The sequence below is a fragment of the Falco biarmicus genome, chromosome 8, assembly GCF_023638135.1.
Source record: "Falco biarmicus isolate bFalBia1 chromosome 8, bFalBia1.pri, whole genome shotgun sequence".
NCBI classification, from domain to species: Eukaryota; Metazoa; Chordata; class Aves; order Falconiformes; family Falconidae; genus Falco; species Falco biarmicus.
The window spans coordinates 13,869,113-13,896,387 of NC_079295.1; the positions used below are offsets into that span (position 1 = coordinate 13,869,113).

The following is a 27,275-nucleotide window of genomic DNA, read 5'->3' on the forward strand; positions in this document are numbered from 1 at the left end:
TGTTCTATGCTTTTTGATCATTCATTTTATGAAACTCAACTTTAATAAAAATTCATGTATGAAAAGATGGTAGATTGTTGGGTGCTCTTGTTGCTGCAGTATGGATTTCCTAACCAGTGCATTAAAAAATTCCTGTCCTGCATGTACAGGACTACAGTTAGGAAATGTTGGCCTGCAAACTTGCAATTTTATTTTCTCCATATATGTCTTTACGCACTGGCCTTCTTCCAAGGGACTAGAGGGTCTTTTCCTATAAGGGAAGATAAACAGTGCTGTAACATTGCAAATAGTTTTCTTTAAGTAGTATGAAATTATGCAGCTTTGGGGGAAGAAAGGTATTTTCAGGAAAGAAGAGTGACCAGCATGTTATTGAATAATGTCACTGAATACAACAGTAGCTTTCCTTTGTGACTAGTGAGTAACGTGCACTGACGTTTGAATTACTAGTTTGTAGGTTATATTATAACATTGTGAGTTTATGCAGGCATATTTGTCTTAAGGTTAAAACCTTCAGGGCATTAAATGTCATGTTTGAAGACAGTACTGCTTTGTTTTCCTTTTGGGTTTTTTTCTACTCTGCCAAATTAAGGGAATGTTTGAACTTGCACAGATTTTATTTTCTTTTTCCAGCTAATTCCACTCACTAGCTGCCACTAAGAATAACGTGAAACTAATCTGGTACCTAACCCACTGAGTTAAAAAAAATTGATTCATGCTATAGGGTTACTGGAATATTCTTACCCTGTCCAATTGACTGTTAAAGGGTAGGTTTGACAAGCCATTAGAAATTACAAGAAATGGTCTCATTTTGTCAAGATGATGCATAATGACATATTTTTTCTGTTTACATAATGAAGGTTTGATTGTAAAGTTCATGAGTGGGAAATGCATGTTTACTTATCACCTAATAGGTACTTGCAGTTGCACTGGTGGGTATTTAAGATAATATTTTAAATAGTACATTATGTGGATTTTGATGTTTTCCTTCTGTACGTTTCCACCAGTATTCTATAACAAACTGTGGATTTTGAATATTCATTTTTTCATTCTTTCAACAATGATGCAAGGTAGAATGATACAGGTAGTCATCTAAAAAATAAAAGAGCAGCATCGTAGGTTTAGTATTAGCCAGTGAGTAAATGGAGCATGAAAGAATAATCTTATAATGGCCTCTGAAATGCCTGGGCAAAGGTGTTCTATTTTGTAGGCTTCAGGAGCTCTGTTGCTAGTATTTAATTGCTCATTCACGTCTTTCACTTGCAAATTTATCTTTAGTTGATATATAAGGTTTTTTAAGATTTTTGGTCTTGTAATAGTAATCATTTATCTCACTTACCTGAGATTACAGAAGATGATATTTAAAATGAATGAATTCTAAGTAAGTGAAGCTCTGCAGACTGCAGCATTTCATCTTGTCTGCTCCATCTCCCCCTTGCCCCAGGAAGGTGAATTTCTGAGCTTCCGTCTTCCATAGTAACCAAAGGAGGCTGGCTGATGCAATGAAATAGCAGCAAATAAAAATGCAAAGTTGCTATGGTAATTGGAATTGTCATAGCTTTACTAGCAGGTGTAAATTTTGAATTGTATTGAAGTTCTTATTATTTATGACAATATACCAGTACAGCAAGACATGTGAATTATAATGCTGTAACAAAAAATCCTGTGAGTTCTCATGTTCTGTCTTGAGTGGTGAAACATTCTGATTTTAGTATGTGAATTGAATGAGGAAAGCATCTAATGGTGAAAAAACACAATGCAGCTACTTAGCAAATGAGTACCTTACCACAGAACACGGTGTGCACTTAAAAATGTTTCAGTGGGTTTTTTTAATGACATGTATACCACACAGCGTTAAAGGAAAACAGGAAAAAAAATCTGATGTAAATTTCATAGCTGCTTTCATGTCTACATTTCATAGCTCTTGCTTAGGTAGCCCATAAAAGTATTGAAAAGGAAATGCTTGTTTTCTTTCTATTTTCTTTATCTAACTAGGTGCACTTGAAAGTGTTATGGGGTACGTTCCCACTGGATAGGTGAGTTGTTAGCAGCTTTATGGATTAGCCTGATGACGTTCTTGCGTAGTTCTTACAAACATGATCATTCCAGGAAGGTGTTTATTGATTATGCAGTAGTAATCATGAAGGACACAGTCTATAGTGATCCATTTTATTTTATTGATTTTGCTGGACCTTAATTTCATCAATGTTTGGTTCGTGTCAACATTTGTGGAATGAATATCATGCTTACTCAGGTTTTTTTATGCATCTGGTCTGAGATCTTGGTTGGAAGTGTAACCATTTATAATAGTATTACTCAGCTGTTGGTTGTAGAAGACAGTTGTTTTGCTGTTTTTATTTATTTAAATATTTCATTAAATCAGTCCACTTGTATATACAACAGATCTTAAAATTGAAAAAGCTGAAATGTTATTTTACCTATGCAATAGTATAGATTTTGAGCTCTAAGGCTGTGCAGATGTTAAATTGATCCAAATCAAATAAAATGATTGCAAGCATTAGCAGTTTGCATGTTTGTGAGGTGTGGTAATTTTTTTAAAAATAAAGAGTTCAAGGTAGCGCTGCAGGCAGTATCTGTGCAAGTGTGTCACGGAACTAGATAGCTGGAATGTTATGTCTATTTGAAAAATACTAGGAGTTTCTAAACTCTCTGACTTCTCTGAAGAATTAGCTGATGCTAGATGAGTATATCCTCTATCAAAAATTGAAAGCTCAAGTTTGCCAGTGTTGAATGTTGTCCATATTTAGTCCTGATTAGATTTTATCTTTCTTCTAAGTTGCTTCTGAGTTTGGAGGAACTGATTTCAAAAGTTGTGGGGAAATTAGTTTGTTGTTTTACACTGATGTAATGGCTATTTGCTACTATGGAAATTGTTTTAGTGCCTAAGTACTCATAAGGTATACATTTAAACTAATAGTTAAGGACAAGATTTCTAGTAAGATTTCTTTGTAATTTTCTTTACCTTCCTCATTAAAAAAGAAGTAAACATCCTTTTCCTCTGTTGTTTGCTTAAGAAGTGTGTTTATATAGGCACAGGCATAGCAGACAAAATAGAACCCCTGAAATAGGTTGGTGTAAGAGGAAAATAATTATTCTGTTGAAGTGCAACAAAGTTGCTTTAAGTAAATAAATTCAAAAGCATCAATAAAAATTCGGTGTTACTTCTATGTAAGGAAGTGGTGCTAAGTCTATAAATTGCTGGAACAAAACCCCTAGAATATATGACTGAGAAAACCAGTCTATTTCTAAAGTAGTGTGATTTTTCTATTCTCTCTGCTACCAAAATCCCTTTTAGAAGGGAAAGAGGCCTTGGTCATATCTGTAAAATACACCACACTTTCATGTATTTCAGTAGATGGTCAGCTTCTCCATGCTGTCTGATGCAGTTTTATTATAACATGAAACTGGATTTTGGGTCTGTTTTTGAACTAAAAGAATAATTAGTCTTTGACCTACTAATTTACTTAGGACCTTGAAGTTTGCTCAGGATCATGTGCTGATTTGCTGCAGGCAATCCCCTGTTGTTTTTCAGTCTGCTAGATTTGAAGTCTCCATTTGAGGTGTACATCCTGATGGGTTTGATTCAATGCAGTTAATTTTATGTAATGCAGTTACTCCCCTGTTGTTGGTTTATGAAGCTTGCAAAAAAACCTCACCTTTAAAAAAAGTATTGATATCTTTTCATGATCAGCAATCTCAAAGGCTAAAATATTAGGGGCAGTCATCATCACAGAGATTACTCTGAATGCTGGGAGGTAGGAGACAGCAGAGCTCCACCAAGAGAACTATGAAATGCATGGAGAAATAGGAACTGGGAAAGACTGTTTGCAGAAAGCAATGAATGAGCAAGGATGACATGGTTTTTATTTGAGATTATGGTAGATTGTTGGGTTTACATCTTTCCTACACTGCTGTTTTGTTCAGGTCTTAAAAGCAAACGTATCCAGTTGTTTCAAGAGATGCAGCCTAGTCTTCATTCAGAACTGAGGAATTGGATAGTGTAGGAAATGTTTTCTGACATAAAGTTTTTGTTTCTTCCTAGTAAGGTGGGAAGAAGGGCCACTCGAAGACTACGGTATGTGCTGGAATAATGCATGTATCTACATGAGTGAGCCTCTAGTAAATAACTTTTTTTTTTTTTTCTTACCAGTGTACAGGTGCTTAAGGACTCTGGCACTGCGGTCTGCATGTGCCTATCACAATATACATTATTGAAGTAAGGAAGCATTTCTCTGTAGCTGAAAGAATGGTTTATTTGAAGAAAATGTGAAAGAAAATGTTTGAAAAGCTCTCAAAGTTAGAAATGTATCCCCCCCCCTTCCCCCAGCAAAAGCTCACCAGAGTAGCCTCATGGGTGACAAATCCCCCACCTAAGTAACAGTGTGTTCAAGTTTTTTCTAATTTCTAATCTATTACAGTTTTTCTTGAATATGAAGGAAGTGCTTGTAGAAGACATCTGGGTTTGACTAGATTGGGTTAAACTGTCTCCTGTAAAATGACTGTAACAGCCGTTCTCTGTGTAAGACACTGCTTTTCCCCCTCAGGATCTAGCCTTAGCTCCTTCATAATTGGGATTTTGTTGATGGCTTCTGTGGAAATTGGTTGACCAGAAATAGGGCAATGGGAACACTGTGGTGTCCTACTTTCTCAGACCTGGTTTTACTGCCGAGTCCCTGAAGTCAGTGATGTATTTTGTGCCGCTGCAGAAATTTGTGCCAAAGTTGATCTTCTAAATATAAACCTTAAAGTTCAATTTTGTGTTAATTTTTTTTTTTTTTAAAGAGACTGCTAAGCGCTAAGCTACAGAACTGTACTGTATAGATTATGTGGTGGTAAATGTTGATTAGCTTCGGGTTCAGATTTATTTAATATTATTTTTTTACAATATCTGTGTATTGCTTAAAAGCAGTTCTTTGTAAGTCTCTATAGTTGAACACTATTGAACAGCATCCCTGACACAGGGCAGTAAAATGTCAGTTTTTCTTTCTCCAAAGTGCATTTCAAAGAGCAGTCTATACTTGCTTTAAAATTAGAGTAATTGTTCTGCCATTTTACTTAAAAGATCAACCTAAACAAGGGCAGGCTTTGGCTATGACTGTAACCCAGGTCTGTCATTATGCACCTGTTTTCTTTACTGGTCACTTCATAGTTATAGTTAGTTGCATGGCTGTTTGCTAATTAGATGAAAGTTTTAACTCCTGGAGTAATTCCAGAGAGGGGCAGTACAACTTTTAACCTTGTGCTAAGTGCAAGAATGAAACTGTGTCAGCTAGTTCTTAGATTTCAGGTGTTTTCTCTTTTCAGCCAGGTAGAATGATTGTATCTGTTATCCTGTGTGTGTGTTGTTTTTAGGTAAATGTAGCATTCTCTTTTCCAGATAAATAGATTTTTACACCTGGTTAGGTATTTGTTGAATTTTCTCAGACCTTTTGTGAACTGTGCGAAGTTCTTTGCTTCTCAGTTTGGTTACAACGTATTCAAAATAAAATGTGTAGATTTTACTTGTGAATAATGAGTAAAGACAAAGTTAAAATTGCATACTGAGAAACATTCGCAATGTTTTTTTTTATTTTAGTAGTATTCCTGTGTCATTTTAGGGAGAAAAAATATTCTGCATCTATTTTATGCTATTATTTTAATCAAAGGAACAGCATATAAATAGCATATAAATGTCTTTATAAAGAATCACATAATTAGTTTTTAAATCAGATATTCTGTTACCAGTTTGGAATATGTAGAATTGTTTGTATAGAGTCAGAAATGTCTTTATACATGTACATGCCCATCTGTATGTAGGGTCTATAAATGACTGTATGGAGTGAGAGAACATAAAAAGAACACTGAATAGCAAATGAAGACTATGTTAGGATGTAGGGGTTATTAATGAGATTTGCAGGCTATTTGATATCTATATGAAGCATAATTGGAAACTGGTCGGAGAGTTTATCCTAGTATCTGACAGTAACTCTCAGAATATAGCCATAAAATAGTTATTGGAGTTTAGGGGTCACCTATTATGTCATTTTAATGCACTATGCAAGGCAGAAAAATCTGTACTGTGTCAGTGCATTGTACCTTAATAAAGAGCAAAAGGTAACCGCAGACTGATGGTGCACTGTGGTGAGGACAGCTTACTTCAGCGTTAAATCATTCCATGTCAGTTAGCTGCTGCCACAACTCACCTTTATGTACATGGATTTTTAATGAGCTTTAAAGGTATAATAGGCTTTTACTTTTTATAGATATGCTTTTGTAGTTTGTCACTGGCATTACTGTAGTTTTAAGGAAATTTTAAGAAGTAATGATTGGGTTTTGTGTGTAGGAGGATTGCTTTTATATGCCCTTTTTTTACTAAAGCCAGATGTGTGTTGACTGTCTAAATTATATATAACATTGATTCCTGCCCGCTCCACCCCCCCGTGGTGATATCCATTGCAATACTGAATGTGTAGTAAAGCCTGATATTCTTAGAACATGTGATTTCTTCTTTACAGATCAGCATACCTTTCAAATTCCTAATTATATTAAGCCAAAAAATACAGTGTTCTATGAATGTAAAAGATGGAAGAATGATTGTTCAGTCAGCTAAGACCAAGCAAATTGCACAGCACGCATTTTATCTGCTGAGCTGTTAAGCATGTAATACAGTGTAGACAGTTTTCATAAAACACATGTAAGCATGTGCCTAGTCTGGCATGGGTTTAGACATCTCTAGGCAAGGATGAGAAAGGTCTCTTTCGAAGGAAGAAACTAATGAATAATGTAATTGTAGTTACTGTTCTTTCCGCTCCATAAGATAATCACTTAATTGGGTAGTTGTGTGTCTGAGGAGGGTAACTGCCTCCTTCGAGGTGTAGAACCTCTTTTGCTATAGACCCTTGTTGATAAATAGGAAAAGGGATTTATGGCTGGGCTGCAGAATGTGTAGGGGTGCTTTCAGGGCAGTGCCCTGCATGTGTGTGCTCACTGCTATATGTCACAGTTAATGATACGTGTAGTTTGGAATATACTGCTACTTGTAAGGTCTCTGGCCTTGACCATGTTAATTTAATCTCCATAGATATGGTGATGAGATGACACGCTTATCTTCAGGTAGACTTTAGAACAAATTGCATAGGGGTGTTATAATGAGAGTATTCTTTTTCGCTGTTGTGTTTTGTACCCAGCTTACAATTCCAGGCAGTTCTTTGGCTTAATTCTGTGATACGATTTCTGAGTTAGGACAATGATGTGAAGTCAAATTCCAGGCATTGGATGATGATGCTTGAAGAAATGAGGTCATTTTACTGGCTGTGACATTTCTGAAGTAGCTAAATGTGGTAGAAGGCCTTGCTTTCCTTTGTCAACTGCTGCATTTGTATGAACATCTATCAGCAAATGTTCAAATGTCGTAGAAGCTGGCATTTCCAGTGGACTTGCCAAGAGACAAATCTCCCTTCCTCTGAGGCAGCACAAATCAAATTAGCTAAGACTGAGTTCTTCTGATTGTAGGAGTTCTGTCAGATCTGTTTAATATTGAGACACAGCTGACCCACTTGTGTTTGGCAAGTGTTAGTGACCAGAAAAAAAGCACAAGTTTCATCTATTGTTGAATTTTTGGTTTTGTTAAACAGTTAACTAACAGTTCATTTTTGCATCTGAAATGTTTTTCAGTACATTTTATTGTGATTTAAAAATCCTACCACAGCCATCTTCATATTTGAGACTTAAAAGTGTCCTTAAGGACTTGTACGTTAAGATCTTTCTAAAAAGAAAATAAAAAGCAGGACTTTCTTAGATGTCTTGAGTGTTAATACGACATGCCATTAAATGTCTGTTGAATTTGCATGTTAAAGGCATTTGAGGGAGTTGGTTTGAGGAGGAAGTTGGTCAAGGGGTGTCATGTTTGGGAAGGTACAGATCAGTCATACATGTGGTACAACCACTGCACACACGGTCTGAGCTCCTGGGATTTTGTGTTTGTTTTGCTTTTAACTAGGCTCTTAAAGCTGGCCTGCCGTAGGATGCTCTGGTACACTGTTGTATACAAAGCAGTGGTGAAACGTAGCTGTGAGGGAGGAAAATTATTGTTACTGTTGGAATCTGGCTTTTTTAACTGGGATTTTTTACATATTGTCATTTCACTAGTAGTTGGATTCAGAGGCATAATACTGTGTGCCTGTCGTGTCTTCCACACTGTTACTGTTGAAGAATGGAGAGATTTTTATTATTATTTTAAAAGTCTTTCCAAAACCATTGCACACAAACTTCAAGTGACTGTTAGCAGAGTGTATTCTGGTTGATATTGGTAAATCTAAACGATTTTGCTTGTATATATTGCTTGCAGGGAGGGAACAAGTCCCAGCTAACTGGCATACTTTCCCTTGTCGGAAAGACTCTTGTGTTGGCACAAAAGGTAAGGCCAAAAGCAGTGAGAGCTGGAGACAGTCCCCTTTAATCTGTTTCTTAATATTAGCAGGTGAGAAGTGAGCATTTTTCACTTGGGTTACTGCTGTTTACATATGACAGTAATACACAGGCAATTGCTCTTCCAGAGCTTGCATTGTATAGGGCTGTGCCTGTTTCCACATGGGAGACCTTTGTCTCGGTAACTCCCCCCCTCCCCCCAGGATTTCAGTCTGCATTTACAACTACGCTTCAGCATCTTCTCAGCACCATTTCAGGCAAGAGTATCTGTTTTGAAAAACTGCGGCAATGTCTGAACCCGTAGAAGAAAGAAGTAAGGAAAGTTGAGCATGGCTACAGGCAACCAATGATATTTGCCAGTTCACAATGAGAAAAAGTGAAAACAGTAGACCTTTCTCCATTTTTGCAGTCTATTTTTTTTTTTTTTTTCAGCCAAAAGCTTCTTAAAAAAACCTGGGGTTTAATATGGATGTAACTGAAGGGGATAAGAAAAAGAAATATTTTTGCCCAAAATAACCTTTAAATTTACTAACAGCTGGAGGAGGAATGCAGCGATTCCCCCACCACTGCATTTTCGTTAGGCTTTTTGTTATCAGGAAGTGGAAAAATACACACTAAAAGGGTGAAATGATTGGAAGGAAGTGTCTAAGTGTATTCTAGGTTTTCATTTTTTTTAATGATATATTTCAGCTGCTAATACTACACTCTTTTTCTTGTGACTTAATTCCAGCTGGTAAAATACTACTTTAAACTAGACATTTCTGGTATTGATTCTTACTGGCATGAGCTTGAATTTTGTACAGCTGAAGTTCTTACCTTTTAGGTAACAGGTCATGGGATACTCCTGGCTTCGAAGCCATTACAGGATCCAAATATCATACACAAGTCCTTGCCCTATTTGGTTACCTTTTAAATAGTCGTTGGCCAAGGGCCAGTGACCTGTCTTCCAAATTTTGGAAACCACTCGAATCATGCTAGTGTATGTGTAACTGTATCAACACCTGGAAGATCTGTTTAGTAGCCATAATTTGCTTACATGACATAAATTATTTCTTTTAATCATTATGTGATTTCAAAACCCTCTAGCAACACCAGTTTAAAAGCATTTTTATTCTTAAAATATCATGCATAAGGAAAAAAATACAGATGACATTGTTCTAAGATTATTGTGCTTTTTCTGTTCTAATCAGTCAAATATGTTTGAATACCACTGGGATCTCTTTTTGAAAGTATATATTAATTTTCACAAGGAGACGTAGATTTTTCTGTAACAATGTAGAGAATCAAACTGGCACAGCTGGTGAGTTTTTGCTGCGTATGCGATAAATAGTAATAAATTAAGGCCAGTGTAGCTTTGGTTGTGTGCAGGTTATTTTTTGCTTGAATATATGGTATGCTGCATGCATACAGCAGGTCTAAATAAATACTTATTTCAGGGAGTCCCAACTTGGATGTCTTCACTACATACTGTGGGGTTTGTTGTTTTGTTTTGTTTTTTTAATGGATTATGCTCAGCTTCTCAAGGCCTTTTCATTTAAGTCGAGGTCAATGGTAGTAATCTCTTGGTGAGATGTCCATCTCAATTATAGAGGAGATAACATAATGAAATTGAACTTATGTTCATTATGAAATTATGTAGATAAATTTCAAGCAATCTTAGCCTGATATTTGATGTAAATAGAAATGTGTATTCATAATTAATGTATTTGAAAATTTTTGGGTATAATGTAGTACAGTGGTGTTGAATAGCATTATGTCTATAACCAAAATACTGGAAAATCAGTATTTTAAATATTTTCAACAGTGATCTATACATATTTTAAGGTAATAAATTAATTTCACACTAGATGAAACATGGAATTCTGTCTATTCTCACGTACCTGCTGTCTATGAAAAGACTCCCTAATTATTTGTAATTAAGGTGGGAGAGACTGAATGTAATTAAGAGCATCTTTGAGACTCTTGTTCAAGCATACTGTTTTAAACATGCTGCACAGTCACTCTGATTATGATCTCTTAAAAGGTATCGTAAAGGAATGTCAAATCCTTTAATTAGCAGTAGACAAATACTATTTAGAAGTTGCAATACAGAAGAGTGAAAACGAGACCAGAATTGTAAATCTGGGAGATGGTGGGAGATCATAGTTTAAAAGAGTTAAATTGTCTGGATGCATTTGGTTACTTCATAATGATCTTGAACATGTGAAAATAAACATGTTATCCCACAGTCTGCAGACATTAGGTTCTCTGCTTTTAGAAACTCAAGGTGCATCTTCCAATGTGTGACCCAAGCCGAGGGTTACGCTTGGATAACAAGTCCGTCTCTATTATCAGTGTGATCCTGCAGAGCACTTGCCAGGCACGTAGAGTCTCACGTCACAGATGCATTGTTCAAGCTTAAACAAAAAGAGGAAGAAGTGCTTTGTAATTTTGGGTTTGTTTGGTTTTTTTTTTCTGATTGGTTAGGTGTTACATTTGCTGAGTTTGGTAAATGCTTTTTGGCATCTTTGTGCCCCATCTCAAGGATTTTTGCTTCCTTCTTCTCTGTGGTATATAATTATGGGATATAAATATGGGGTATGATTACCCCTCCCTTTGGCCAGAGCTTACCCCTTGTTGAGATAGAGACCCACTGTACATGATGAATAGCTAAGGCATAAACTGTAGGTTTTCTTTAAAAATTTAAGTTGTGATCCTTAGTTATGATGTATTATGACCTCTTGTTTTTCTTTCTGTTAATAGGATCTGTTTTTACACTAAAAGTTCAAGTAAATGACATCATCAGCCATCAGTACCTGCAACAGGCAGTTGTAGAAGTGTTTGTTAACTACACGAAGACAAATTCTACCCTTACTGGAAACAATGGAGCAGTATTAATAAAAGTTCCTTACAAATTAGGATTAAGTTTAACTATCATATCGTACAAGGATGGTTACATGTTAACACCTTTGCCTTGGAAGACTGGGAGAATGCCAAGTACGTAAGAGCCTTACATCCTATTATTAAACTGTATCTGCCGGTAATTAAATTTCTGTCTTCCTCAGCAGTCGGGGTAGTTACTGTCAACTGAGAAATGACTGAATTAAGTCAGTCAAGGGATGTGCTTGTCAATGCAGACATAATGGTGAATGATCTGTTAGAGTTATCAAAATTCTTATTACTGTAAAAAGAGAAAACAGACCTTTTTAACTCTTAAGTAGGTTATATTGCCATACCCGAGTGTATTGTGAGAGATTGTTTACCTAGACTTAACAAAGGGCTGGTAATGTGTTTTGACAAAAATCACGTTGTCTTAGTGATTTCTGGAGTGCCAGTACTTGTACACATACTATGACATGTATAACTGTAGTTGTATCTTCCTTTCAGCAGTGCTTCTTCACAAGTTTTCATGTTTAACTATTGCATACTTTTTAAAAAGTGACATGATTTTTTTAAAAAAAATCAAGATGGACTCTTAAAAATTCTAGCCACTTGTTTATCTATAGAAGGTATGAGACAGTAGCAAACATACACAGAGGTCTTCCTGCCTAGCCACTAAAATTCCTGCTCTGGACAGCAGGAGTAATTTATTTATCCAGTTCTCAGATGTTCTCTTTTGGTTTTTTTTCAACTGCTCTTTTCACTATTCCTTTAGAATCGGGGATCTTGCAGGATTTTTTTCAGTTGCACTGTCTAACAGATGTTACCGCTTTCCACAGTATACTCATCTGTGACGCTTTCGTTATTCCCACAAAGTCAAGCTAATATATGGCTGTTTGAAGATACAGTCTTAATTACTGGAAAGCTGTCTGGTAAGTTCGTTGTATGCAGACCATAATCTAAACGCTTTGTGATAACCATCTGTACACATACCCCCCAAAAAATAAATCTAGCAATTTATATTCTCATGTACTACTCAAAGCCAGATTTTCAGTTAATTGTGTAGCTGTATGTGTGGCTGTGACAACCACTAGACTAGAAATACACAAACCATGGAGAAAATGGGTGAAAACAGGTTGTTGTGCTAAATTGATTTCTGAACAGTTACAAAAACACTGTTTGTGTATTTTACCATTGCTAAGACAAGACATCACTCTTTTACAGATGCCAAATCTCAACCAAGTGTTCAGTTTCCAAAATCTTTAATAAAGCTTCCACCAAACCACAACATTACAAATGTTACAGCCTATCTGACAGTACCAGAGCAATTTTTGAAAGTGGACAGCTTTCTCTATACAGCAGGAATTCTTCTCAATAAATCAGGTATGTAAATACAGTATTTAAGTGTTTTCCCAAGAAGAAGAAATCTTCAAATTGTAACACATATGAGGACATAGTGTTTCAGCGTGTGAGAAGGCCACTACATGGCTTGTTTGAACTTGTCACTGTCCTTTAATTTTCATTGAATTAAAATAATAAGATATTGATATCTTGACTTACCTATTTTAAAACTTTTCTTATCTATATTTTACCTCTGTAAATGTAAAGCGTAAGGGAATGAGCATTGTTTCTCCCCTTTGAGTTCTTCTTTCAATGTCTGGCATGTGTTTTAAATTATTCATATACTCCTAAAGGAATAAGCTTCCTTTCAGGGCATGTGGAAGCTAATTGATATCTGATGCACAAGGAGTTTTCTCACAACCAGCTCCTAAGGGCCTGCATAGATTTAACATTATTCTGGTATTTACTAATTCTGTTTCAGCGGCTTTCACCATCCTGTCGTTTTGTGCATTCTGAAGTATCTGCGTAGTGTAAGGAAAACAAAGGAAACAAACTTTCAGGTTGCATTGTAAAGCTTTTTATATGAAATGTTTCCTCTGAGTGCTTTGAGCCTTATGATTAACTATTCGGTTAATTATAACTGCCAAATTAGGAAGTTAATCCTTACAGGAAAGTTTAAGAGGACTGCTCAACTAAGGAGAAATTCAGCAGTCATATTTGCATATGTCTTCAGTTTTGATTCAACGTTACATATATAGCAATTATACAAAACTCCTCATATTATCTATATTTCACATAGGTTAGCTTTTTTGTAATCAAATCATCTGAGGGGAAGAACCCTTTTTCTCCCACCCCCAAGCAAAGTTTTGCCTAACTATTGGTTCTACAGTCAGCATTGAACGTGTATTTCAGAAGTCTGTTTCTCTTTTAGAGATATGGTATAGAAATAACTGGGTTTTATTTTAATCACAAGATTTTTAAAAGTCCAGAAGAGATGTTGATTTTTACTTGACCAAGTCGGTGACAGCTGACTGTGTAGCTTGATGTGAATGAGGGCTTGCCTTTAGTTAGAGGATAGATTCTTAATTCTAAATGTTTTTCTTTAAAATACACTATGAACGGAGAATTACAGGCAAGGTATTTCTCATATTCAGGTTTCAAAAGCATGGAATTGGCTCCTCTTGCTGCAATATGTGTAAACGTTCTTTTGACTGGGAAAGAACTGAAAGTAAATGGTCCCATTCAGATTACGCTTCCTCTTCCCACAAGTACTGTAAAATCAGGAGATGCTATACCTGCATGGACATTTGATATGAAAACAGGTAAGTGGACTACATTATTTGTTATTCTACCTTTTAACACAGGTGTATAGTTTTGGGCACATGACATTGTGTGTCATGGAACAGTGATGGCACTAAATATATGAGGTGGTGATAAATAGTCATAATTTTTCTTAGTGGTTCTGTATTGGTTTTTGATTGACTAGCTCGAGTTGTTCAAAGGAATTTCCCTGCTTTCATTGGTTCAAAAAGCTTTAGTAAAATTCATTAGCATTCCTATTGAACAAATTTTAACATAATTTTTATTTTCATGGGAGGCTAGGGATTCAGGTAATGTACCTTAAAAGGTGATGTTAAATTTTAAACCTGGTAATTTTCTGAATGCCACCTTAGAGGAAAACGAATCGGAACTGAGGATTTGGATGCTTTTTTCCTAGAGTATAGCTCTAAAGATCCTTTGGCGCAGAAAATGGAATAGATATTACTTCAGTTAACAAAAGCAATTCATAAAGTGAAATGAAGGGGAAGTAAGAGTTATCAAAGGGAACAACACAGTTCTTAGAATATGCATGGGAAAAAGGGGCTGGGGATTAGACATTCCGGACCTTTTGTCATCTCTTCATGTCTAATTTTAGTCAAGAGTGAGTAATGAGCTGCATACACTTATCCCATTTAGATGTCCTGTATTAGGTGTGTGTGCATGACCGTACTGATTGTCTTACATTGTACCTTACACTTTCCATCACACTTCATCTTGAAATAAGCTAGTGAGTGCAGAGGGTAGTGTCTTACTCCTTATTAAGGCAAAAAGCTGTTATTCCACTGTTGGAAGTACAGGAGAGGACATACACTCACAAAGTTTTGTTTACATGTTCAAGAAATAAACTTACCATCTTAATGAAGAACAAAGAACATTAAAATTTGGCTAGGTCGTCTCTTGCGAAAAGTGTGTATAGGGTAAGTTTTAATATAGAAGATAATACACCTAGAAGACTTCAGAGAGGTAACTGGCGATTAAAGCATTCTTCATCAAAGAAAGAGTTTTAGTCTGATATGGTAAAATAGAACAAAAGGTTTTAATTTCTTGCTACCACAGCCACTTCTGCCAGCTCCTGTGCTCATCTGTACCTATGCTGAGCTGTTTTAACTCAATAAACAGAAAACTAGGTCAACAATGTTACTAAAACAAAAAGTTGACAGAGCTAGAGCAGCTCTGTCACATGGTTGGGTTGGGGTATAAAGCAGCGTAAGGGGTGTGTGTGTGGGGGGGTATGCAGGTGTTGAGGGGCCTACTCAACATGTCCCCTTAGGCATGTTGGCACTGAGGGCAGAGCAAGAACAGGAGCATGGCATGCTGACCCAATAAAAATAATTACAACAGACATTCTTTTCCTCTTAGACGAGGTGTACTCTGATAGAGGTTCCATAAAGGTAAATATTTTGTGATGGGTGCTCACTGAGGCATAGTGTTTGCATGGAGCCTTCACTGCTGGCAGAGGAGATGACAAGGAGAACTGCGGAGAAGGAGGGAGAATTGTGGGGGCTTTTTCTTCCTCTTCCTCATCTCTTCTCTACCATGAAAATTTGCAACTGTATTCGCTGTTCTAGATGTTTAATCTTAAACATGTTTCTTGTATTTTTACCTTTGATCTGACACGTGCAAAGCGACTTTTTTGTAAGGAAATGGAGTAATAGCAAGGCATTCCTTAGTCAAGGTTCTGGTGACTGGGGACAGCTGAACATCTTAGCCCACCAGCAAGCATTCGAGACTGTCCGTAAGTAGCAGTAGGCCCTCATCGGAGCTGAATGGAGGGCTACCACTGCACTGAATAACGAGGCTCTGGCATCCAAGATGTTGCATGTGGGATGTCCCCAACAAGATGTTGACACGCACTTAAATTCTGAAGTCCTTGCGTAATATGTCATAATGATAATAACCAGACCTTCAGTGTCAGCATCGATAGTGGTAAGAGAACGGGTCTGTGTTTGGTGTTGCGTAGACTGGTCCACATGCACCAGAAAAAAAAGACAGAAACTGCTTTCACATGTCTGTCTGTGCAGTGTTTGTGGGATTACTTGAAGTGTAATAGTATTGAGGCTGTTCCTGGAAAATAAGCTTTGTAATTATATTCCAGCTGCCATAGGTGCAGAATTTGTTGATGTATATTGAATGTGGCTTCCTTCTTACTAAATATTTTGCCTCATTAGTACTGAAAGTACTTTGTGGATTTTAATACAATTACAAAAAAGCAAGCTTGCATTGCAACATTAAATTGAGAACAATATCCTTCTGTTTGAATGGCAGTAAATCATAGAGAATATGTGCTTACTCATAAATCACTTTTTAATGTTTTTCTTTGGACTGTTTTCTATGGAATATATTGGGGAGGAGATAGAATTTACTGAAGCGGAGGACAGCAAAGATTATATATAGCTTCTTACAGATTTTTCAGTCAAGAGAACTTCTGGAGATCTATATTATTTGGATTTTGCCTTTTATATGTGTTTTGTGTTTTATTTTATCTGCCTAACAGTAGCCCACTCTCTGTACTTGTAAAACAATAGTTTTGCAGTGTAGTGACATCTTACCTTAGAGTTGGTAGGACAGAGAATTTGAGGGTCTGTTGTTGTTGCCTTCATACCAGAGTTAGGGATGGAAGACTGTTCCAGCTGGTCTTGCTCCTGAGTCTGGACAAGTGGTTTTTCAAGTAACTAAGAAACCACCTCTTTCAGGGCTCTAGGTGGTTTCCTGCTGCTATTGCCCTCTGCCAGCCATCACAAGTACCAGGAGAAGGCTGCAAGTTTTACTGCAGATGATATTTTGTGTATGTCTGTGCGTGTGCACGTGTGGCATATGTCAGTTCTCATCTTTATCTCCTGTCTTATTGATATTTCCTTTGATTTGCTGTAAGAAGGGTCCTGGAGGAAAGTTGAAATTATAGGGCTTATATGAATTATACTTTTTGTATGCTTTGATTATTGTTTTTAAAAAGCTGGTGGTTCTCCCTCCTCAATACTTGCAGTTTGAAAATGTAAGGTTGTTTATATGGGTTGTTTTCTGTTGTTACAATTTCACAGATGGCCCACAATAAATGTGTTCAAGTGCATTAAGTATAATTCTGTCTCTTCTACTGCATGCTTTATTAATTGTAGAGACTGGCATACCATAATACCTTTGCACAGCCAAACAGATGGTGTGGAATCTGTGTCCTCGCAATAGACCTTCCTTGTGCTAACTGAACTGTTCCTGCCTGGGGGCAGGAAGGAGGACAGAAACATTAAAGACAAACATTGATTATCCTGTTGTAGCCTATTAGATGAAAATGCTTTCCCACTAAGTGCTGCTAGCTAATGTTAAACTGGTATTCGTATGCTTTAATTACCTGCTTCTTGATTTTGATTTTTTTCAGTCTTTGCCTTCATACATGCTTACGTTCATATAATAGGATTTTTTAAATTATTTGTGTGCATATCTATGAAAGACATTTGTTAACAGAAAAAGTATTATATTAAACTAATTCTGGTAAGTAATGTTGATGCTTTGTTTCAAAGTGAATGTCCACACAGGGATATTTGCAATGAAATTGTCAAGACACAAAGTTTGCATGTTTAGCTAAAGCTGTGTAATAATAGTGTATGGGCCAGAAGTTTCAGTTTTCCTTGTGACCTTGTGTATTTTTGTTAATAGTTTAGATTTGAGGTATGGAGGAATCCTGCACAGCATGTGCAATATTTTGTCCTTTTTTTTCTTTTTTTTCTTTTTTTTTTTCCCCAGGTGCTTGGGTAAGCCGTGGGCTAGGAATGGTAAAGGAAGCAGATGGTCAATTAGTATGGACATACACTGCTCAACACTTAGGCTACTGGATAGCAGCTCCACTGCCTGGAACAAGAGGTATTGCAACTACTGGCAAAGAAATTACTGAGTAACCTAAGTAACAATGTATTACAAGGCTGTCAGCCTGATTGTTTTATTTAACAACAGAAGGGGAAAAATGACACAATAATTTCAACAGTTGGATAACTTCTGCTTGAATCCTGATAGTGTGCCTTTGTGCATATAACCACAGAACTTAAAATGCTATAGGGGACAAGTCCAGACTGTATTTGAACTTGTATGTTTATACTATAGCCATCTTTTGGAAGAAGCCTGCAAGGGAACTGTGATTATGAAAATCTAAAAATTAGTGGGACTATAGCCCTTACTGTTGACGCTCATGTATGACAGGAGGAAATACAGCAAGAAAATTAGTCCTGGGCAGAACAGTCCCAGTGGATTCTGTTTTCCATAGACATGTTGCATGTTTTGTAAATTCATATGAAGGGTGAATATGGATTCTTCATATGAATTCAGCATTTAAAAACAGATAACTCTTTCTGTCAGAAGCATTAAATAGGAAATTTAGACCATGTTTCTAAGTCAGCCTGGGCAACTAATACAAATGTAATTTGACTGTAATTAAGTGGATGGTAAGGCTTTAGTACTTGAGATGAACCATTGTAGCCACTATTTGTGTATTTTCTGGTTTGCTGAAATAGCAAGGTTAACTGGGAAGGATGAACATAGTGTCATAGAACACAAAATCACAGGAAAAGTACGGTTTATTAGCTACAGCCCTGCATATCAAGTGGAATGACTTGTTTTTGAGAACTAATTCTGTTCTGATTTTGTTTGATTGTTTAGAATCCATTATTAGTGCGGTTTCCAAGGACATAACAGCCTATCATACAGTGTTCCTTACAGCCATACTGGGAGGTACTGTTGTCATTATCATTGGATTTTTTGCTGTTCTTCTTTGTTACTGCAGGTAAGCAAAACCAGAAGCTCTAATAATCTCAGCATGAATGAAATTTGATTGATCAAATAGTCTTTTGAGGTTGAGACATGTTCCCTCAGCTAAACTATAATGTGTAGTTTAATATTTCTTCAAAAATTACAGTTACTGCTGTACTGAACTTTGTGACGTCGTATTACACTACAACTTCTTAACCAAAATATAATCTTCAGTCTAGTATGCTCTGCAGTCACCTTGCATCTCTTTTGCATAGGGATAAATGTGGTCGGACACAAAAGAAGGAGAAGAATACAACTAAGCTGGAGGTCATAAAAAAAGACCAGACAACATCAACAACTCACATAAATCACATCAATGCTGTCAAAGAATCTTTCAAGTTGAAGGAGAAGTCACAGTTATATACACCGAAGACTTCTTCATACAGCCCTCAAAGAAGGATGTCCATAGACACAGAAGATGGAAAATCACGAGACAATTTTAAAATCTACACAGAGGATGCTCCTTATCAGTCGTCCTGTCAGACTGGTCAGCCAAGAAATTCAGCCCATTCGTTGGAGCCCAATGCTGGAGTTAGGCATTTACAGCAGCCGATGCATAGTAACACTGCTATTTCCCAGGCTCCTAGGGACATCCAAGACCAAAATAGATACCTTTCACTGAAAGAGGAGATGTATGGGCTTTCCCATATCCCAGAACATCTAATGCATATTTACAATCAACCTATTGCTATTCTTCAAACCTCTGACCTTTTCCACTCCCCAGAACAATTACATCCTGCTAAATCAGCAACTCTGCCAAGAAAAGGGCAGTTAGTATATAATCCCATGATGGAACCCATGAATCGTGATGGTTACATGCAAACATTACCGAAAATGCCAGTGCACTGTCATCCGCAGCCTTCTGTCTGCAGAGATGAAAACAGTACCTTAGATAGTGAAGAGGGCTTACCTTCTCAAACGTCAAACTGGGGCCGGTACACTAATAGCTTACTGGAATCTGTCTCCGTTCCTGGGACATTGAATGAAGCAGTTGTAATGACTCCATTTTCATCTGAACTTCAAGGTATTTCAGAACAAACATTATTGGAACTCTCTAAAGGAAAACCATCTCCGCATCCTCGAGCATGGTTTGTGTCCCTGGATGGAAAGCCAATCGCTCAAGTGAGGCATTCTTTCATAGATCTGAAGAAGGGCAGAAAAACAGAGAGCAATGATACCAGTCTGGACTCTGGTGTGGACATGAATGAGCATCATCCTAGTAGGAAACTGGAGAGAGAGAAAACTTTCATTAAAAATATGCTGCATTCTAAGATCCTTTACTTGGAAGATCTGGATCTGAGTAGCAGTGAAAGTGGGACCACTGTTTGCACTCCAGAGGACCAGGCTGTGAGGCACATAATGGATGGAGGGAATGGGCCAGTCATAGAACAGCGCGATGAAGAAGGTCTAAGAAGAAAAACTATTTCGGGAGGTCATGAACCGGCTGTCTCTTCTGCTAAAAAAAGAGATAGACTGTCTATCACCAAAAGAGATAGCAAAACCAATATCTGGAAGAAAAGAGAGGAGAGGCCACTTATTCCTATAAATTAAAAGTGTTCTTCGTGGTGTTGCTCTCCCTGCTGGTTATTGACCTCTTGGCTGCTTCTGTAATTCTGCAGTGTTGGGTTTACAAGGGAAATGTTGTTTTCTAGTATCAAGAAAAGTTACATTTTTTTTAAATACAGATTGAGTTACTAAACTTCAACTGGGCAATTTATATTCAATGTGAATTGAAAACAGGGAAATGCTATTATTAAGATTTTCCAGTTTCTAATTTTGCTGGCAATATAGGGAAGGCCCACATTTTAATTAGACTGTCATTCTTGGACGCACCTCTGGGAATGCACGGTGAGAAATGTAGGCACATATTTTAATTTTTTTCATACATGTTAATGTGTTGATAGACTAGTTAAAGCCATTCCTCAGCCTTGTTCCTAATCAATGTGACCATCTGTACAGTGTTTTATATGTGAACTTTTCTAGGGATCTGTTACTACTTCTTTGTATAATGTAAAATGTTTCGTCAGTCCCACAACACCAGCAGATGAGCTCTGTGGGATTTATCAGCAGAGCTTTGTAGCGTTACTGCCCTCCCTGTGTGCCCATCCATGTGCAAAAGGTTGGCGTGTCATATAGCAGTGACAGAACAGAGAAGCGTACAAGCTCTGTGGCCGCTGCAGTTCGTCGTCCCTGCTGTCTTAAGATGTTACCCATCTGCTTTGTTTTAATCTGCTTTGTTATGAACTGTGGACGCTGAAGACTGACACCTGCTATCAAGTGTCCACATCCAGTAGAAAAAGACTGGTTCTGGTAGCAGTCAAAGCTGCTGCTACTTGTAATCGCCATGTCTTGTTTTGGCTTCGTTGTCAGTTAAAATCTTCTGTTCTGCATGCTGTTGAGCCCGTAGTGCTCCACAATGTAGTCCCGAGTACCTGCCTATTTGTAAATTAGAGTTTGGCCCATAATGAAAAAGTATGCAAGTTTAGGCAAATTATACCTTTGAAATAGTTTCATTTAGCAAGAAAGTTCAGCACTGTTGGTTTTTATTTTATGTTTTAAAACAAATGGAAGATCATCAGAGGTTTATGTGCCTACATTTTGCCAGCCTGAGCTGCTTTTGTCTAGGTTGTGGATCACAGAGGGGGTTCAGCAGGCTTTAAAAGTTGGGGAGGTTTATGAGCATGAGCAAGCAGATCACAAAATTTGGTCTATAATGCAATATAACTACTACTTATGACTCCTCTTAAATTTACCAAAAGTCATGAATGCATGAAATGTAACTAAGATATGTATAGAGGAAAGAAAAGGCCATCGGATTATCCTTTATTTTTAATGTTCATCTTGTCAAAGTGATAGTTTCAACTTTGGCTAACAGAAAAGTAGATGCATCCCTAAATGTGCTTCATATAGTATATAGAATGTCTTTCCATGGCTTTGAAGCTGTTTCCCTGATGAAATAAGCTACAGCATTTTGGCTTTGGCAGTTTGATTATAAATCATCCTAAAAAAGCTTTATAAATATTTCCCTTAGAGCTTGGTTAAGGTTCTGTACCAAGACCCAAACATACACTGCCTGTATCTGATTTGTGGGGTGAGATGCACTAAGTTGTCTGCCCTGTAGTACACTCAAGAGTTGGGAAATTCCCTGTGCAGCTGGGCTTCTGTGAATATTTACTCAGGAAACCTTACTGTGAAGTATCTCTGTTGCATTGGGGTTGTCGGTTGTCTGGTCCACTTTCTAGAAGAATATGCAAAGTAACCAAAACGGTACTAGCAGTACGTCAGTCCAGCTTCTGGTGTGCAGTTGCTTTGTGAACAAAATAGGATGTTCTTGTTGAGTTCACAAGCATGAAAGTGCAAAATAAGTTTTTTGAGATAGGTGTGCAAATAAGTCTACAATTAAATTGGCCAAAAGAACTAGTTTAATTGTATGATTCATCGACTTCAGGGGTGAAGATGCCTTTGGTAGTCTTTTTAGGTAACTGTAATTCAGTTTTCTTATACCTAATACATTTCCACAATACTTTTTTTCTATATGCAGTTGCACTGGATTTTGTAGGTGACAAAAATCTAGTCCCAAATACTGATATTTTCATCCTTTGCTTTGTTATATAATTAGTAGGAATCAATTCCTATATTTTGTGTAGATGCACATTTCTTCTGAAAGCTGCTTTGACTTTTGAGGTTTAATATTGCCCTGCTCTTAGAGTTGCATCAGTTTGAATGGTTCCCTTTTCAAAAAGAATATTCTGTTCTGTTGAACATAACAGAAAATCCCTGACAAGCCAATGGTTTTGAGGAGTTGATATTAAATTGATATGTCTCTATTTGTAATTTTGTTCACCTACAGTAACTTAAAATATATTGCAGATTTTAATGTATTTTTTTCATTGTATGTACCAAAAAGACCTAATTCCTCAAACTTGCTTGTATTGTTAAAAAACACAGACTACTGTAAATGGCTTTATTCATATGAGTTCAAAGGAATGAAGTTTTGCGCTCCACTGTTCTTGTTGTGCACCAGAGTAGGTATCTGGTCACCAAAGAAAAAAGATTAGAAGTGTTGGAAAGATCAGTTAGAACTTTGGAACTTCAAGGCAATGGTGCCAAAAGGTGTAGTGATGTAATGCAGATTCTTTTCTGTTCTGCTAGCTGATCAAGGGCCAAGAGTGGAGCTGGGTTCCGTACCATCCTTCTAGAGGAGCCTTTGGCTGTCTGGATTAGTCACAATTTTACCCTGCACCTATGGTAGTGCAAAATGGCCCCTTTAAAGGCTGTGCATCCAGTTGAGCTTTTAGCCAGCAAAGCAGGTCGGAGTGCAACAGATCTTCTTGCAAGAGTTTCTTTCTGCTGGGCTTCTCAGTACTAGGAGGAAAGGTAGAACAAAGTTTTCTGAAAAATAGGCATCTCGTCATACGTAGGATTGGTATCTCTACTAGATAGTAGCTTCTTCCTTTGCTTAAGGAGGATGTGGACATTTCTTGTAGTGGAGTATTTAAGTTCTTTTCTGGAGTGTGCACGCTGCAGTTCTGGTAATACCGTTTCCGGGACTGTCTTTGGCTGTTGCTTCTGTCCATGCCAGTCAAGCAACAGCCGTCTTTGCTTGCTTTGTAGATCCCATACACCAACTTTTCTGTCTGTAACTTGCTAGCATGCATCACATAATGTCTTATGCTGCTGGTTACACTTGAAAAGGCTTTTCTAAAGCAGAATTTTATACTGAAAATAAATACATGACTTCTTTTCTGTGTCAGAATATGAGAAAATTCCATTTGATTAACAGGAAAATTATACTACTGTCGGAAAATAAAAGAACTCTGGTACCTTATAAGCCTGAAAGCAAAACTGATTTGATGATTAGGGATATTATTTACCAACATAGAGCTAGAGATAATGCATAGAAAATAATCCAGTATTGTAGGAATGTTTAGTTGTCTGCTTTGGTTTTATGCAGTAATTTGTACCAAAGAGGATGAAATTAATGGGCTTGAGTCTAAACTCTTGTCATTAGTTAAAAAGTAAAACAGGTTAACAATATTACTGATGTAATATTGTGCAAATTAAAAGAAAGTATATTACATTTGTTGTCTAGTACTGCATATTAGGAAAATCTGGAGATTAATTAGCCTGCTGAAGTGCCTTTCTCTTTCATCAGACTTATTTTATCAGTGGGACACCTAACTATCTGAAAAGCACATTATGGCATCTTTCTGTTAGCCAAATAAACCTCAATTCATAGTTAGAATTAGCTTTTATATTTTAAAAGGTGGATCAAGTGTTTTTTATGTTGGAATACTGACTCCTGCATGTTGATGATGATGCTAATTGTTGTAAACCCTGTTTTTTGTATTTTATGTTTAAAAAGAAATTAAAAAAATATATCTTTAGCAATCTGAACAGTAGTATCTTTTAAAAATGCACATATGGGACCTGATTCAGCTTCATAAATCAAGAGTGTCTTGAAGCCACTGGATTTACAGGTATGAATCTGATGGGCATTTAAACTTCAAAAATGAAATTTCTATGTGTTTGTATATAAAACTATTATAATGATAAAAATCCTTTTTTTCAGCTGCTAACACTTTCTGCATCTATGGCAAGGAACGTATGGAGATAGGTATTTAATTCTTACTTTCTAGAAACAATTTTTACCTCAATTTGGAGCCTAACTTGTATTGTTTATATAACCCAAGCTTTTCCTCTTTAATTTTTTTTAATTCAGTGGAATTATAAAAACACAGTAATATGCCTACAGAGTTAAAAATAAGCATTCTTTTATAGTAGTTTGCACTAATTTGTGCCACATTTCTAAGAGTAGGCAGCTGCCTTTGTGTTAATGAATTGATATGAAAGGTGGTTTAAATTACTTTAATCTGAGCTTCATTTTCTTTTAAAAGCAGTGTTCTGATTACCAAAAAAAAAAAAAAAAGCTTCAGGTAGTTTTCCCCTGCCAGTCTTAAAAAAACCCAACAATGTCATTATCGGCACTCTCAGCTTGAAAATTATTTTACAAAATTATTTTTTTTTTCCAGTCTCTTTAAGACCTAGTGAACGTTCCTATATTCCCCCTCCCCAAAATGTACTGGTACTTTATTCCCCAGGTAACTGATTCAGTTCCTTTGAAGCACTTGTTGCACTTCAGTCCATGTTAGAGCAGTAGTTACAACCTCTTACTGTGTAGAAAGTCTCTTTTCAGTGCTTGTTAGAGCATGGAATTCATAAGAAGCCTGGCTCTGAGATGCTGAAAGGTAGGTGAACTGATGGCACTGACTGTGCTCACCGCCTTGCACGTTGGAGCCTTATATTTCACAAACAGTTCATTACCTTGGCAATCATTTTCAAAAACACTCTAGTATGGATATTGTTCATGTAAAACATTCTTGATATTCTGCATCCCGGTTTTAAGTATTTCTACCTTTTTTTTTTTTTTTTCTACTTTTTTCGGAGGTGGTGTTTCATCTCTGTATTTACTACAGTATCAGTGTATCTGTTGCTGAAATTATAACTAAGATTTGTAAAATGTTATAGCTTATGCAATATAATAAAGATTTTAAAAAGTCATCAGTGCCTTTTCTAATGTCTTTGAAGTCATACTTTTTTAGGAACATACCCTTCTCACTTAAACTTTTTTTGCTAAATGTTACTAAAATTGTGTATTGCTTCCATCACCATAATTCCGATGACAAAAGAAAGTTGTTATCCTTAAGTTTACCAGTCCTAATTGTCACATTCTCTGTTCCATTTCTGCTGAAGAAAGACTTCTGCAGCCACATTAAATCAGTTTCCTGTTTCTTGGTTAGTGCAGCTAAGATTATTCCTTGTGTAAATTGATTTTTTTGCAATTGGTAAGAAGAACCCAGAGAAGAATATTTTCTCAGGTTTTGTTCTTATGTCTAATCTCTCTATTTTCCATTCTTTCATTTAGAGACTTTTTGTGGCTCCAAGAACAAATAAAATATTGTTTCTGTATGTCTGCACAGTGCATGAGATAGAGGCATCAATTCCAGCTATAAATAAGCTCAAAGTACTTAATTACGGGTGGAAGAAGACAATATTGTGAGATAGAAGATCTTAAGCTAAACTGCAGGGTGTAATGTCCTATTCTTAGTTGTGTCTGACAGTAGTATTTCTCAAGCATTTTTTTTTTCTAAGCTTCACAAAAGCCACATTTCAGTGTTTTCACCATTGTTCAGAAAGCCTGCAAGACTGCAGGCAAGCACATTGCAAAGGTTTTCCTACCATGGGGGGCACTTGCATGAGTTGTGTGATCACTCCTTTAATGCTCTGAGAAACTACAGTCTTCTAATAAACTATTGGTTTTCTTTTTACTTTCACAGCTTTTTTTTTTTGTATTTTCAGCCATCCTGAGAAGTAATTGGGTTTTTTTAACCATTGCAAATCCATTAGATACTTCAAAATAGATGGAGTGAAATTACTGCAGGGTGCTGAAGAAATCACAGGAATTTTATTTCCAATTGAACAAAAGAGAACAGTATTTTCTGGCATACTCCACTTACATCTTAGTCATTGGCTAATCTGTAAATACAGATATTTATGTCGAAATTGACTGTAGTTTAACTTGTTCTGTGTCATCATAGAAAATGCAAAATCCAAACTATACAGATTACTTATTTAAATAAGAATTAAAGTACATGTGACTAGGTGATACTGGGTTTTTTGTTCTAAATAAGTTGTAAAATGTGCTATCAAATTTTGATTTCTATTTAAAAAAAAATTGAAAAAATCAAGTTGTAAATCTGACTAAGCTACAAGAATTTCCTGTTTTTCTTAGATTCTTAGACTAAAACTTAAAAATGGCAGGTTCTTATATATGTCTCTTTGTTCTGTTTAATCAACAGCTGGCAACTGGGTTGAAATAAAAGCATTTCTCATTCAGTCAGGCTTTACATTTGTTGCAGGTATTGAGGTTTAAATCTTCATTCCAGATTATTGGTAATGTCAACCTTAAAACCAAAATTACTAAAATTTAAATTTTATTATATTACCATTTAGGGAATAATTGTTAGACTCGAGGAATTCTTTGGTTTTTCCATCTGTACATGATTGAAAATGGCCAAGTGGGTGGTTCCTGTATACTCCTTGGAGGCTTAGCTTCTCTTTTGAGTATTAACTACCAGGAAACCATATCAGATCTTACAGAATGTACCTGATGCTATAAATAGGTGGGTTTCCATCTTACTTTTACTATTGCGCATTTGAAAATGGGATATCTGACTCCATTGTTTTCAGCGGTAATGTTGAAATGAGTCTGGATTTATTATACCTCTGAATAAGAACCATTACCTAACTGGTCTTTCAGGGATATAAAAGCTTTCTACATTTTACATTTGAGTAATTTACTTGACTGAAGGTTTAAAACTTGCAAATAAGAAATAGTGATAATTTTACATGTATGTGGCTATTTTCTGAAATTACATCTACACCAGCCAAATCAGTTGCTCCATTTATTTGAGAAGATTTAATATATGAGCATTTCTCACAGCATTGAGCAGCACTGAGTTAATTTTTACAGTACTTGC

At 36.5% G+C, this 27,275-nt stretch overlaps 1 protein-coding gene across 2 annotated transcripts in view; it reads left to right on the plus strand.

Moving 5' to 3' along the window:
- The window catches only part of FAM171B (family with sequence similarity 171 member B), a 35,595-nt gene extending 11,467 nt beyond the window's left edge, over positions 1 to 24,128 (plus strand). Inside the window, exons 2-9 of one of the 2 annotated variants that reach the window (XM_056349998.1) lie at positions 8,345 to 8,413; positions 11,167 to 11,400; positions 12,123 to 12,215; positions 12,508 to 12,666; positions 13,779 to 13,946; positions 17,680 to 17,796; positions 18,586 to 18,709; positions 18,951 to 24,128. In XM_056349998.1, the coding sequence (XP_056205973.1) occupies positions 8,345 to 8,413; positions 11,167 to 11,400; positions 12,123 to 12,215; positions 12,508 to 12,666; positions 13,779 to 13,946; positions 17,680 to 17,796; positions 18,586 to 18,709; positions 18,951 to 20,286 (2,300 nt within the window). In that variant the 3' untranslated portion in view covers positions 20,287 to 24,128. The remainder of the gene's footprint in view (positions 1 to 8,344; positions 8,414 to 11,166; positions 11,401 to 12,122; positions 12,216 to 12,507; positions 12,667 to 13,778; positions 13,947 to 17,679; positions 17,797 to 18,585; positions 18,710 to 18,950) is intronic. The other variant, XM_056349999.1, reaches the window with a different exon arrangement.
- Positions 24,129 to 27,275: the final 3,147 nt, after the last annotated feature.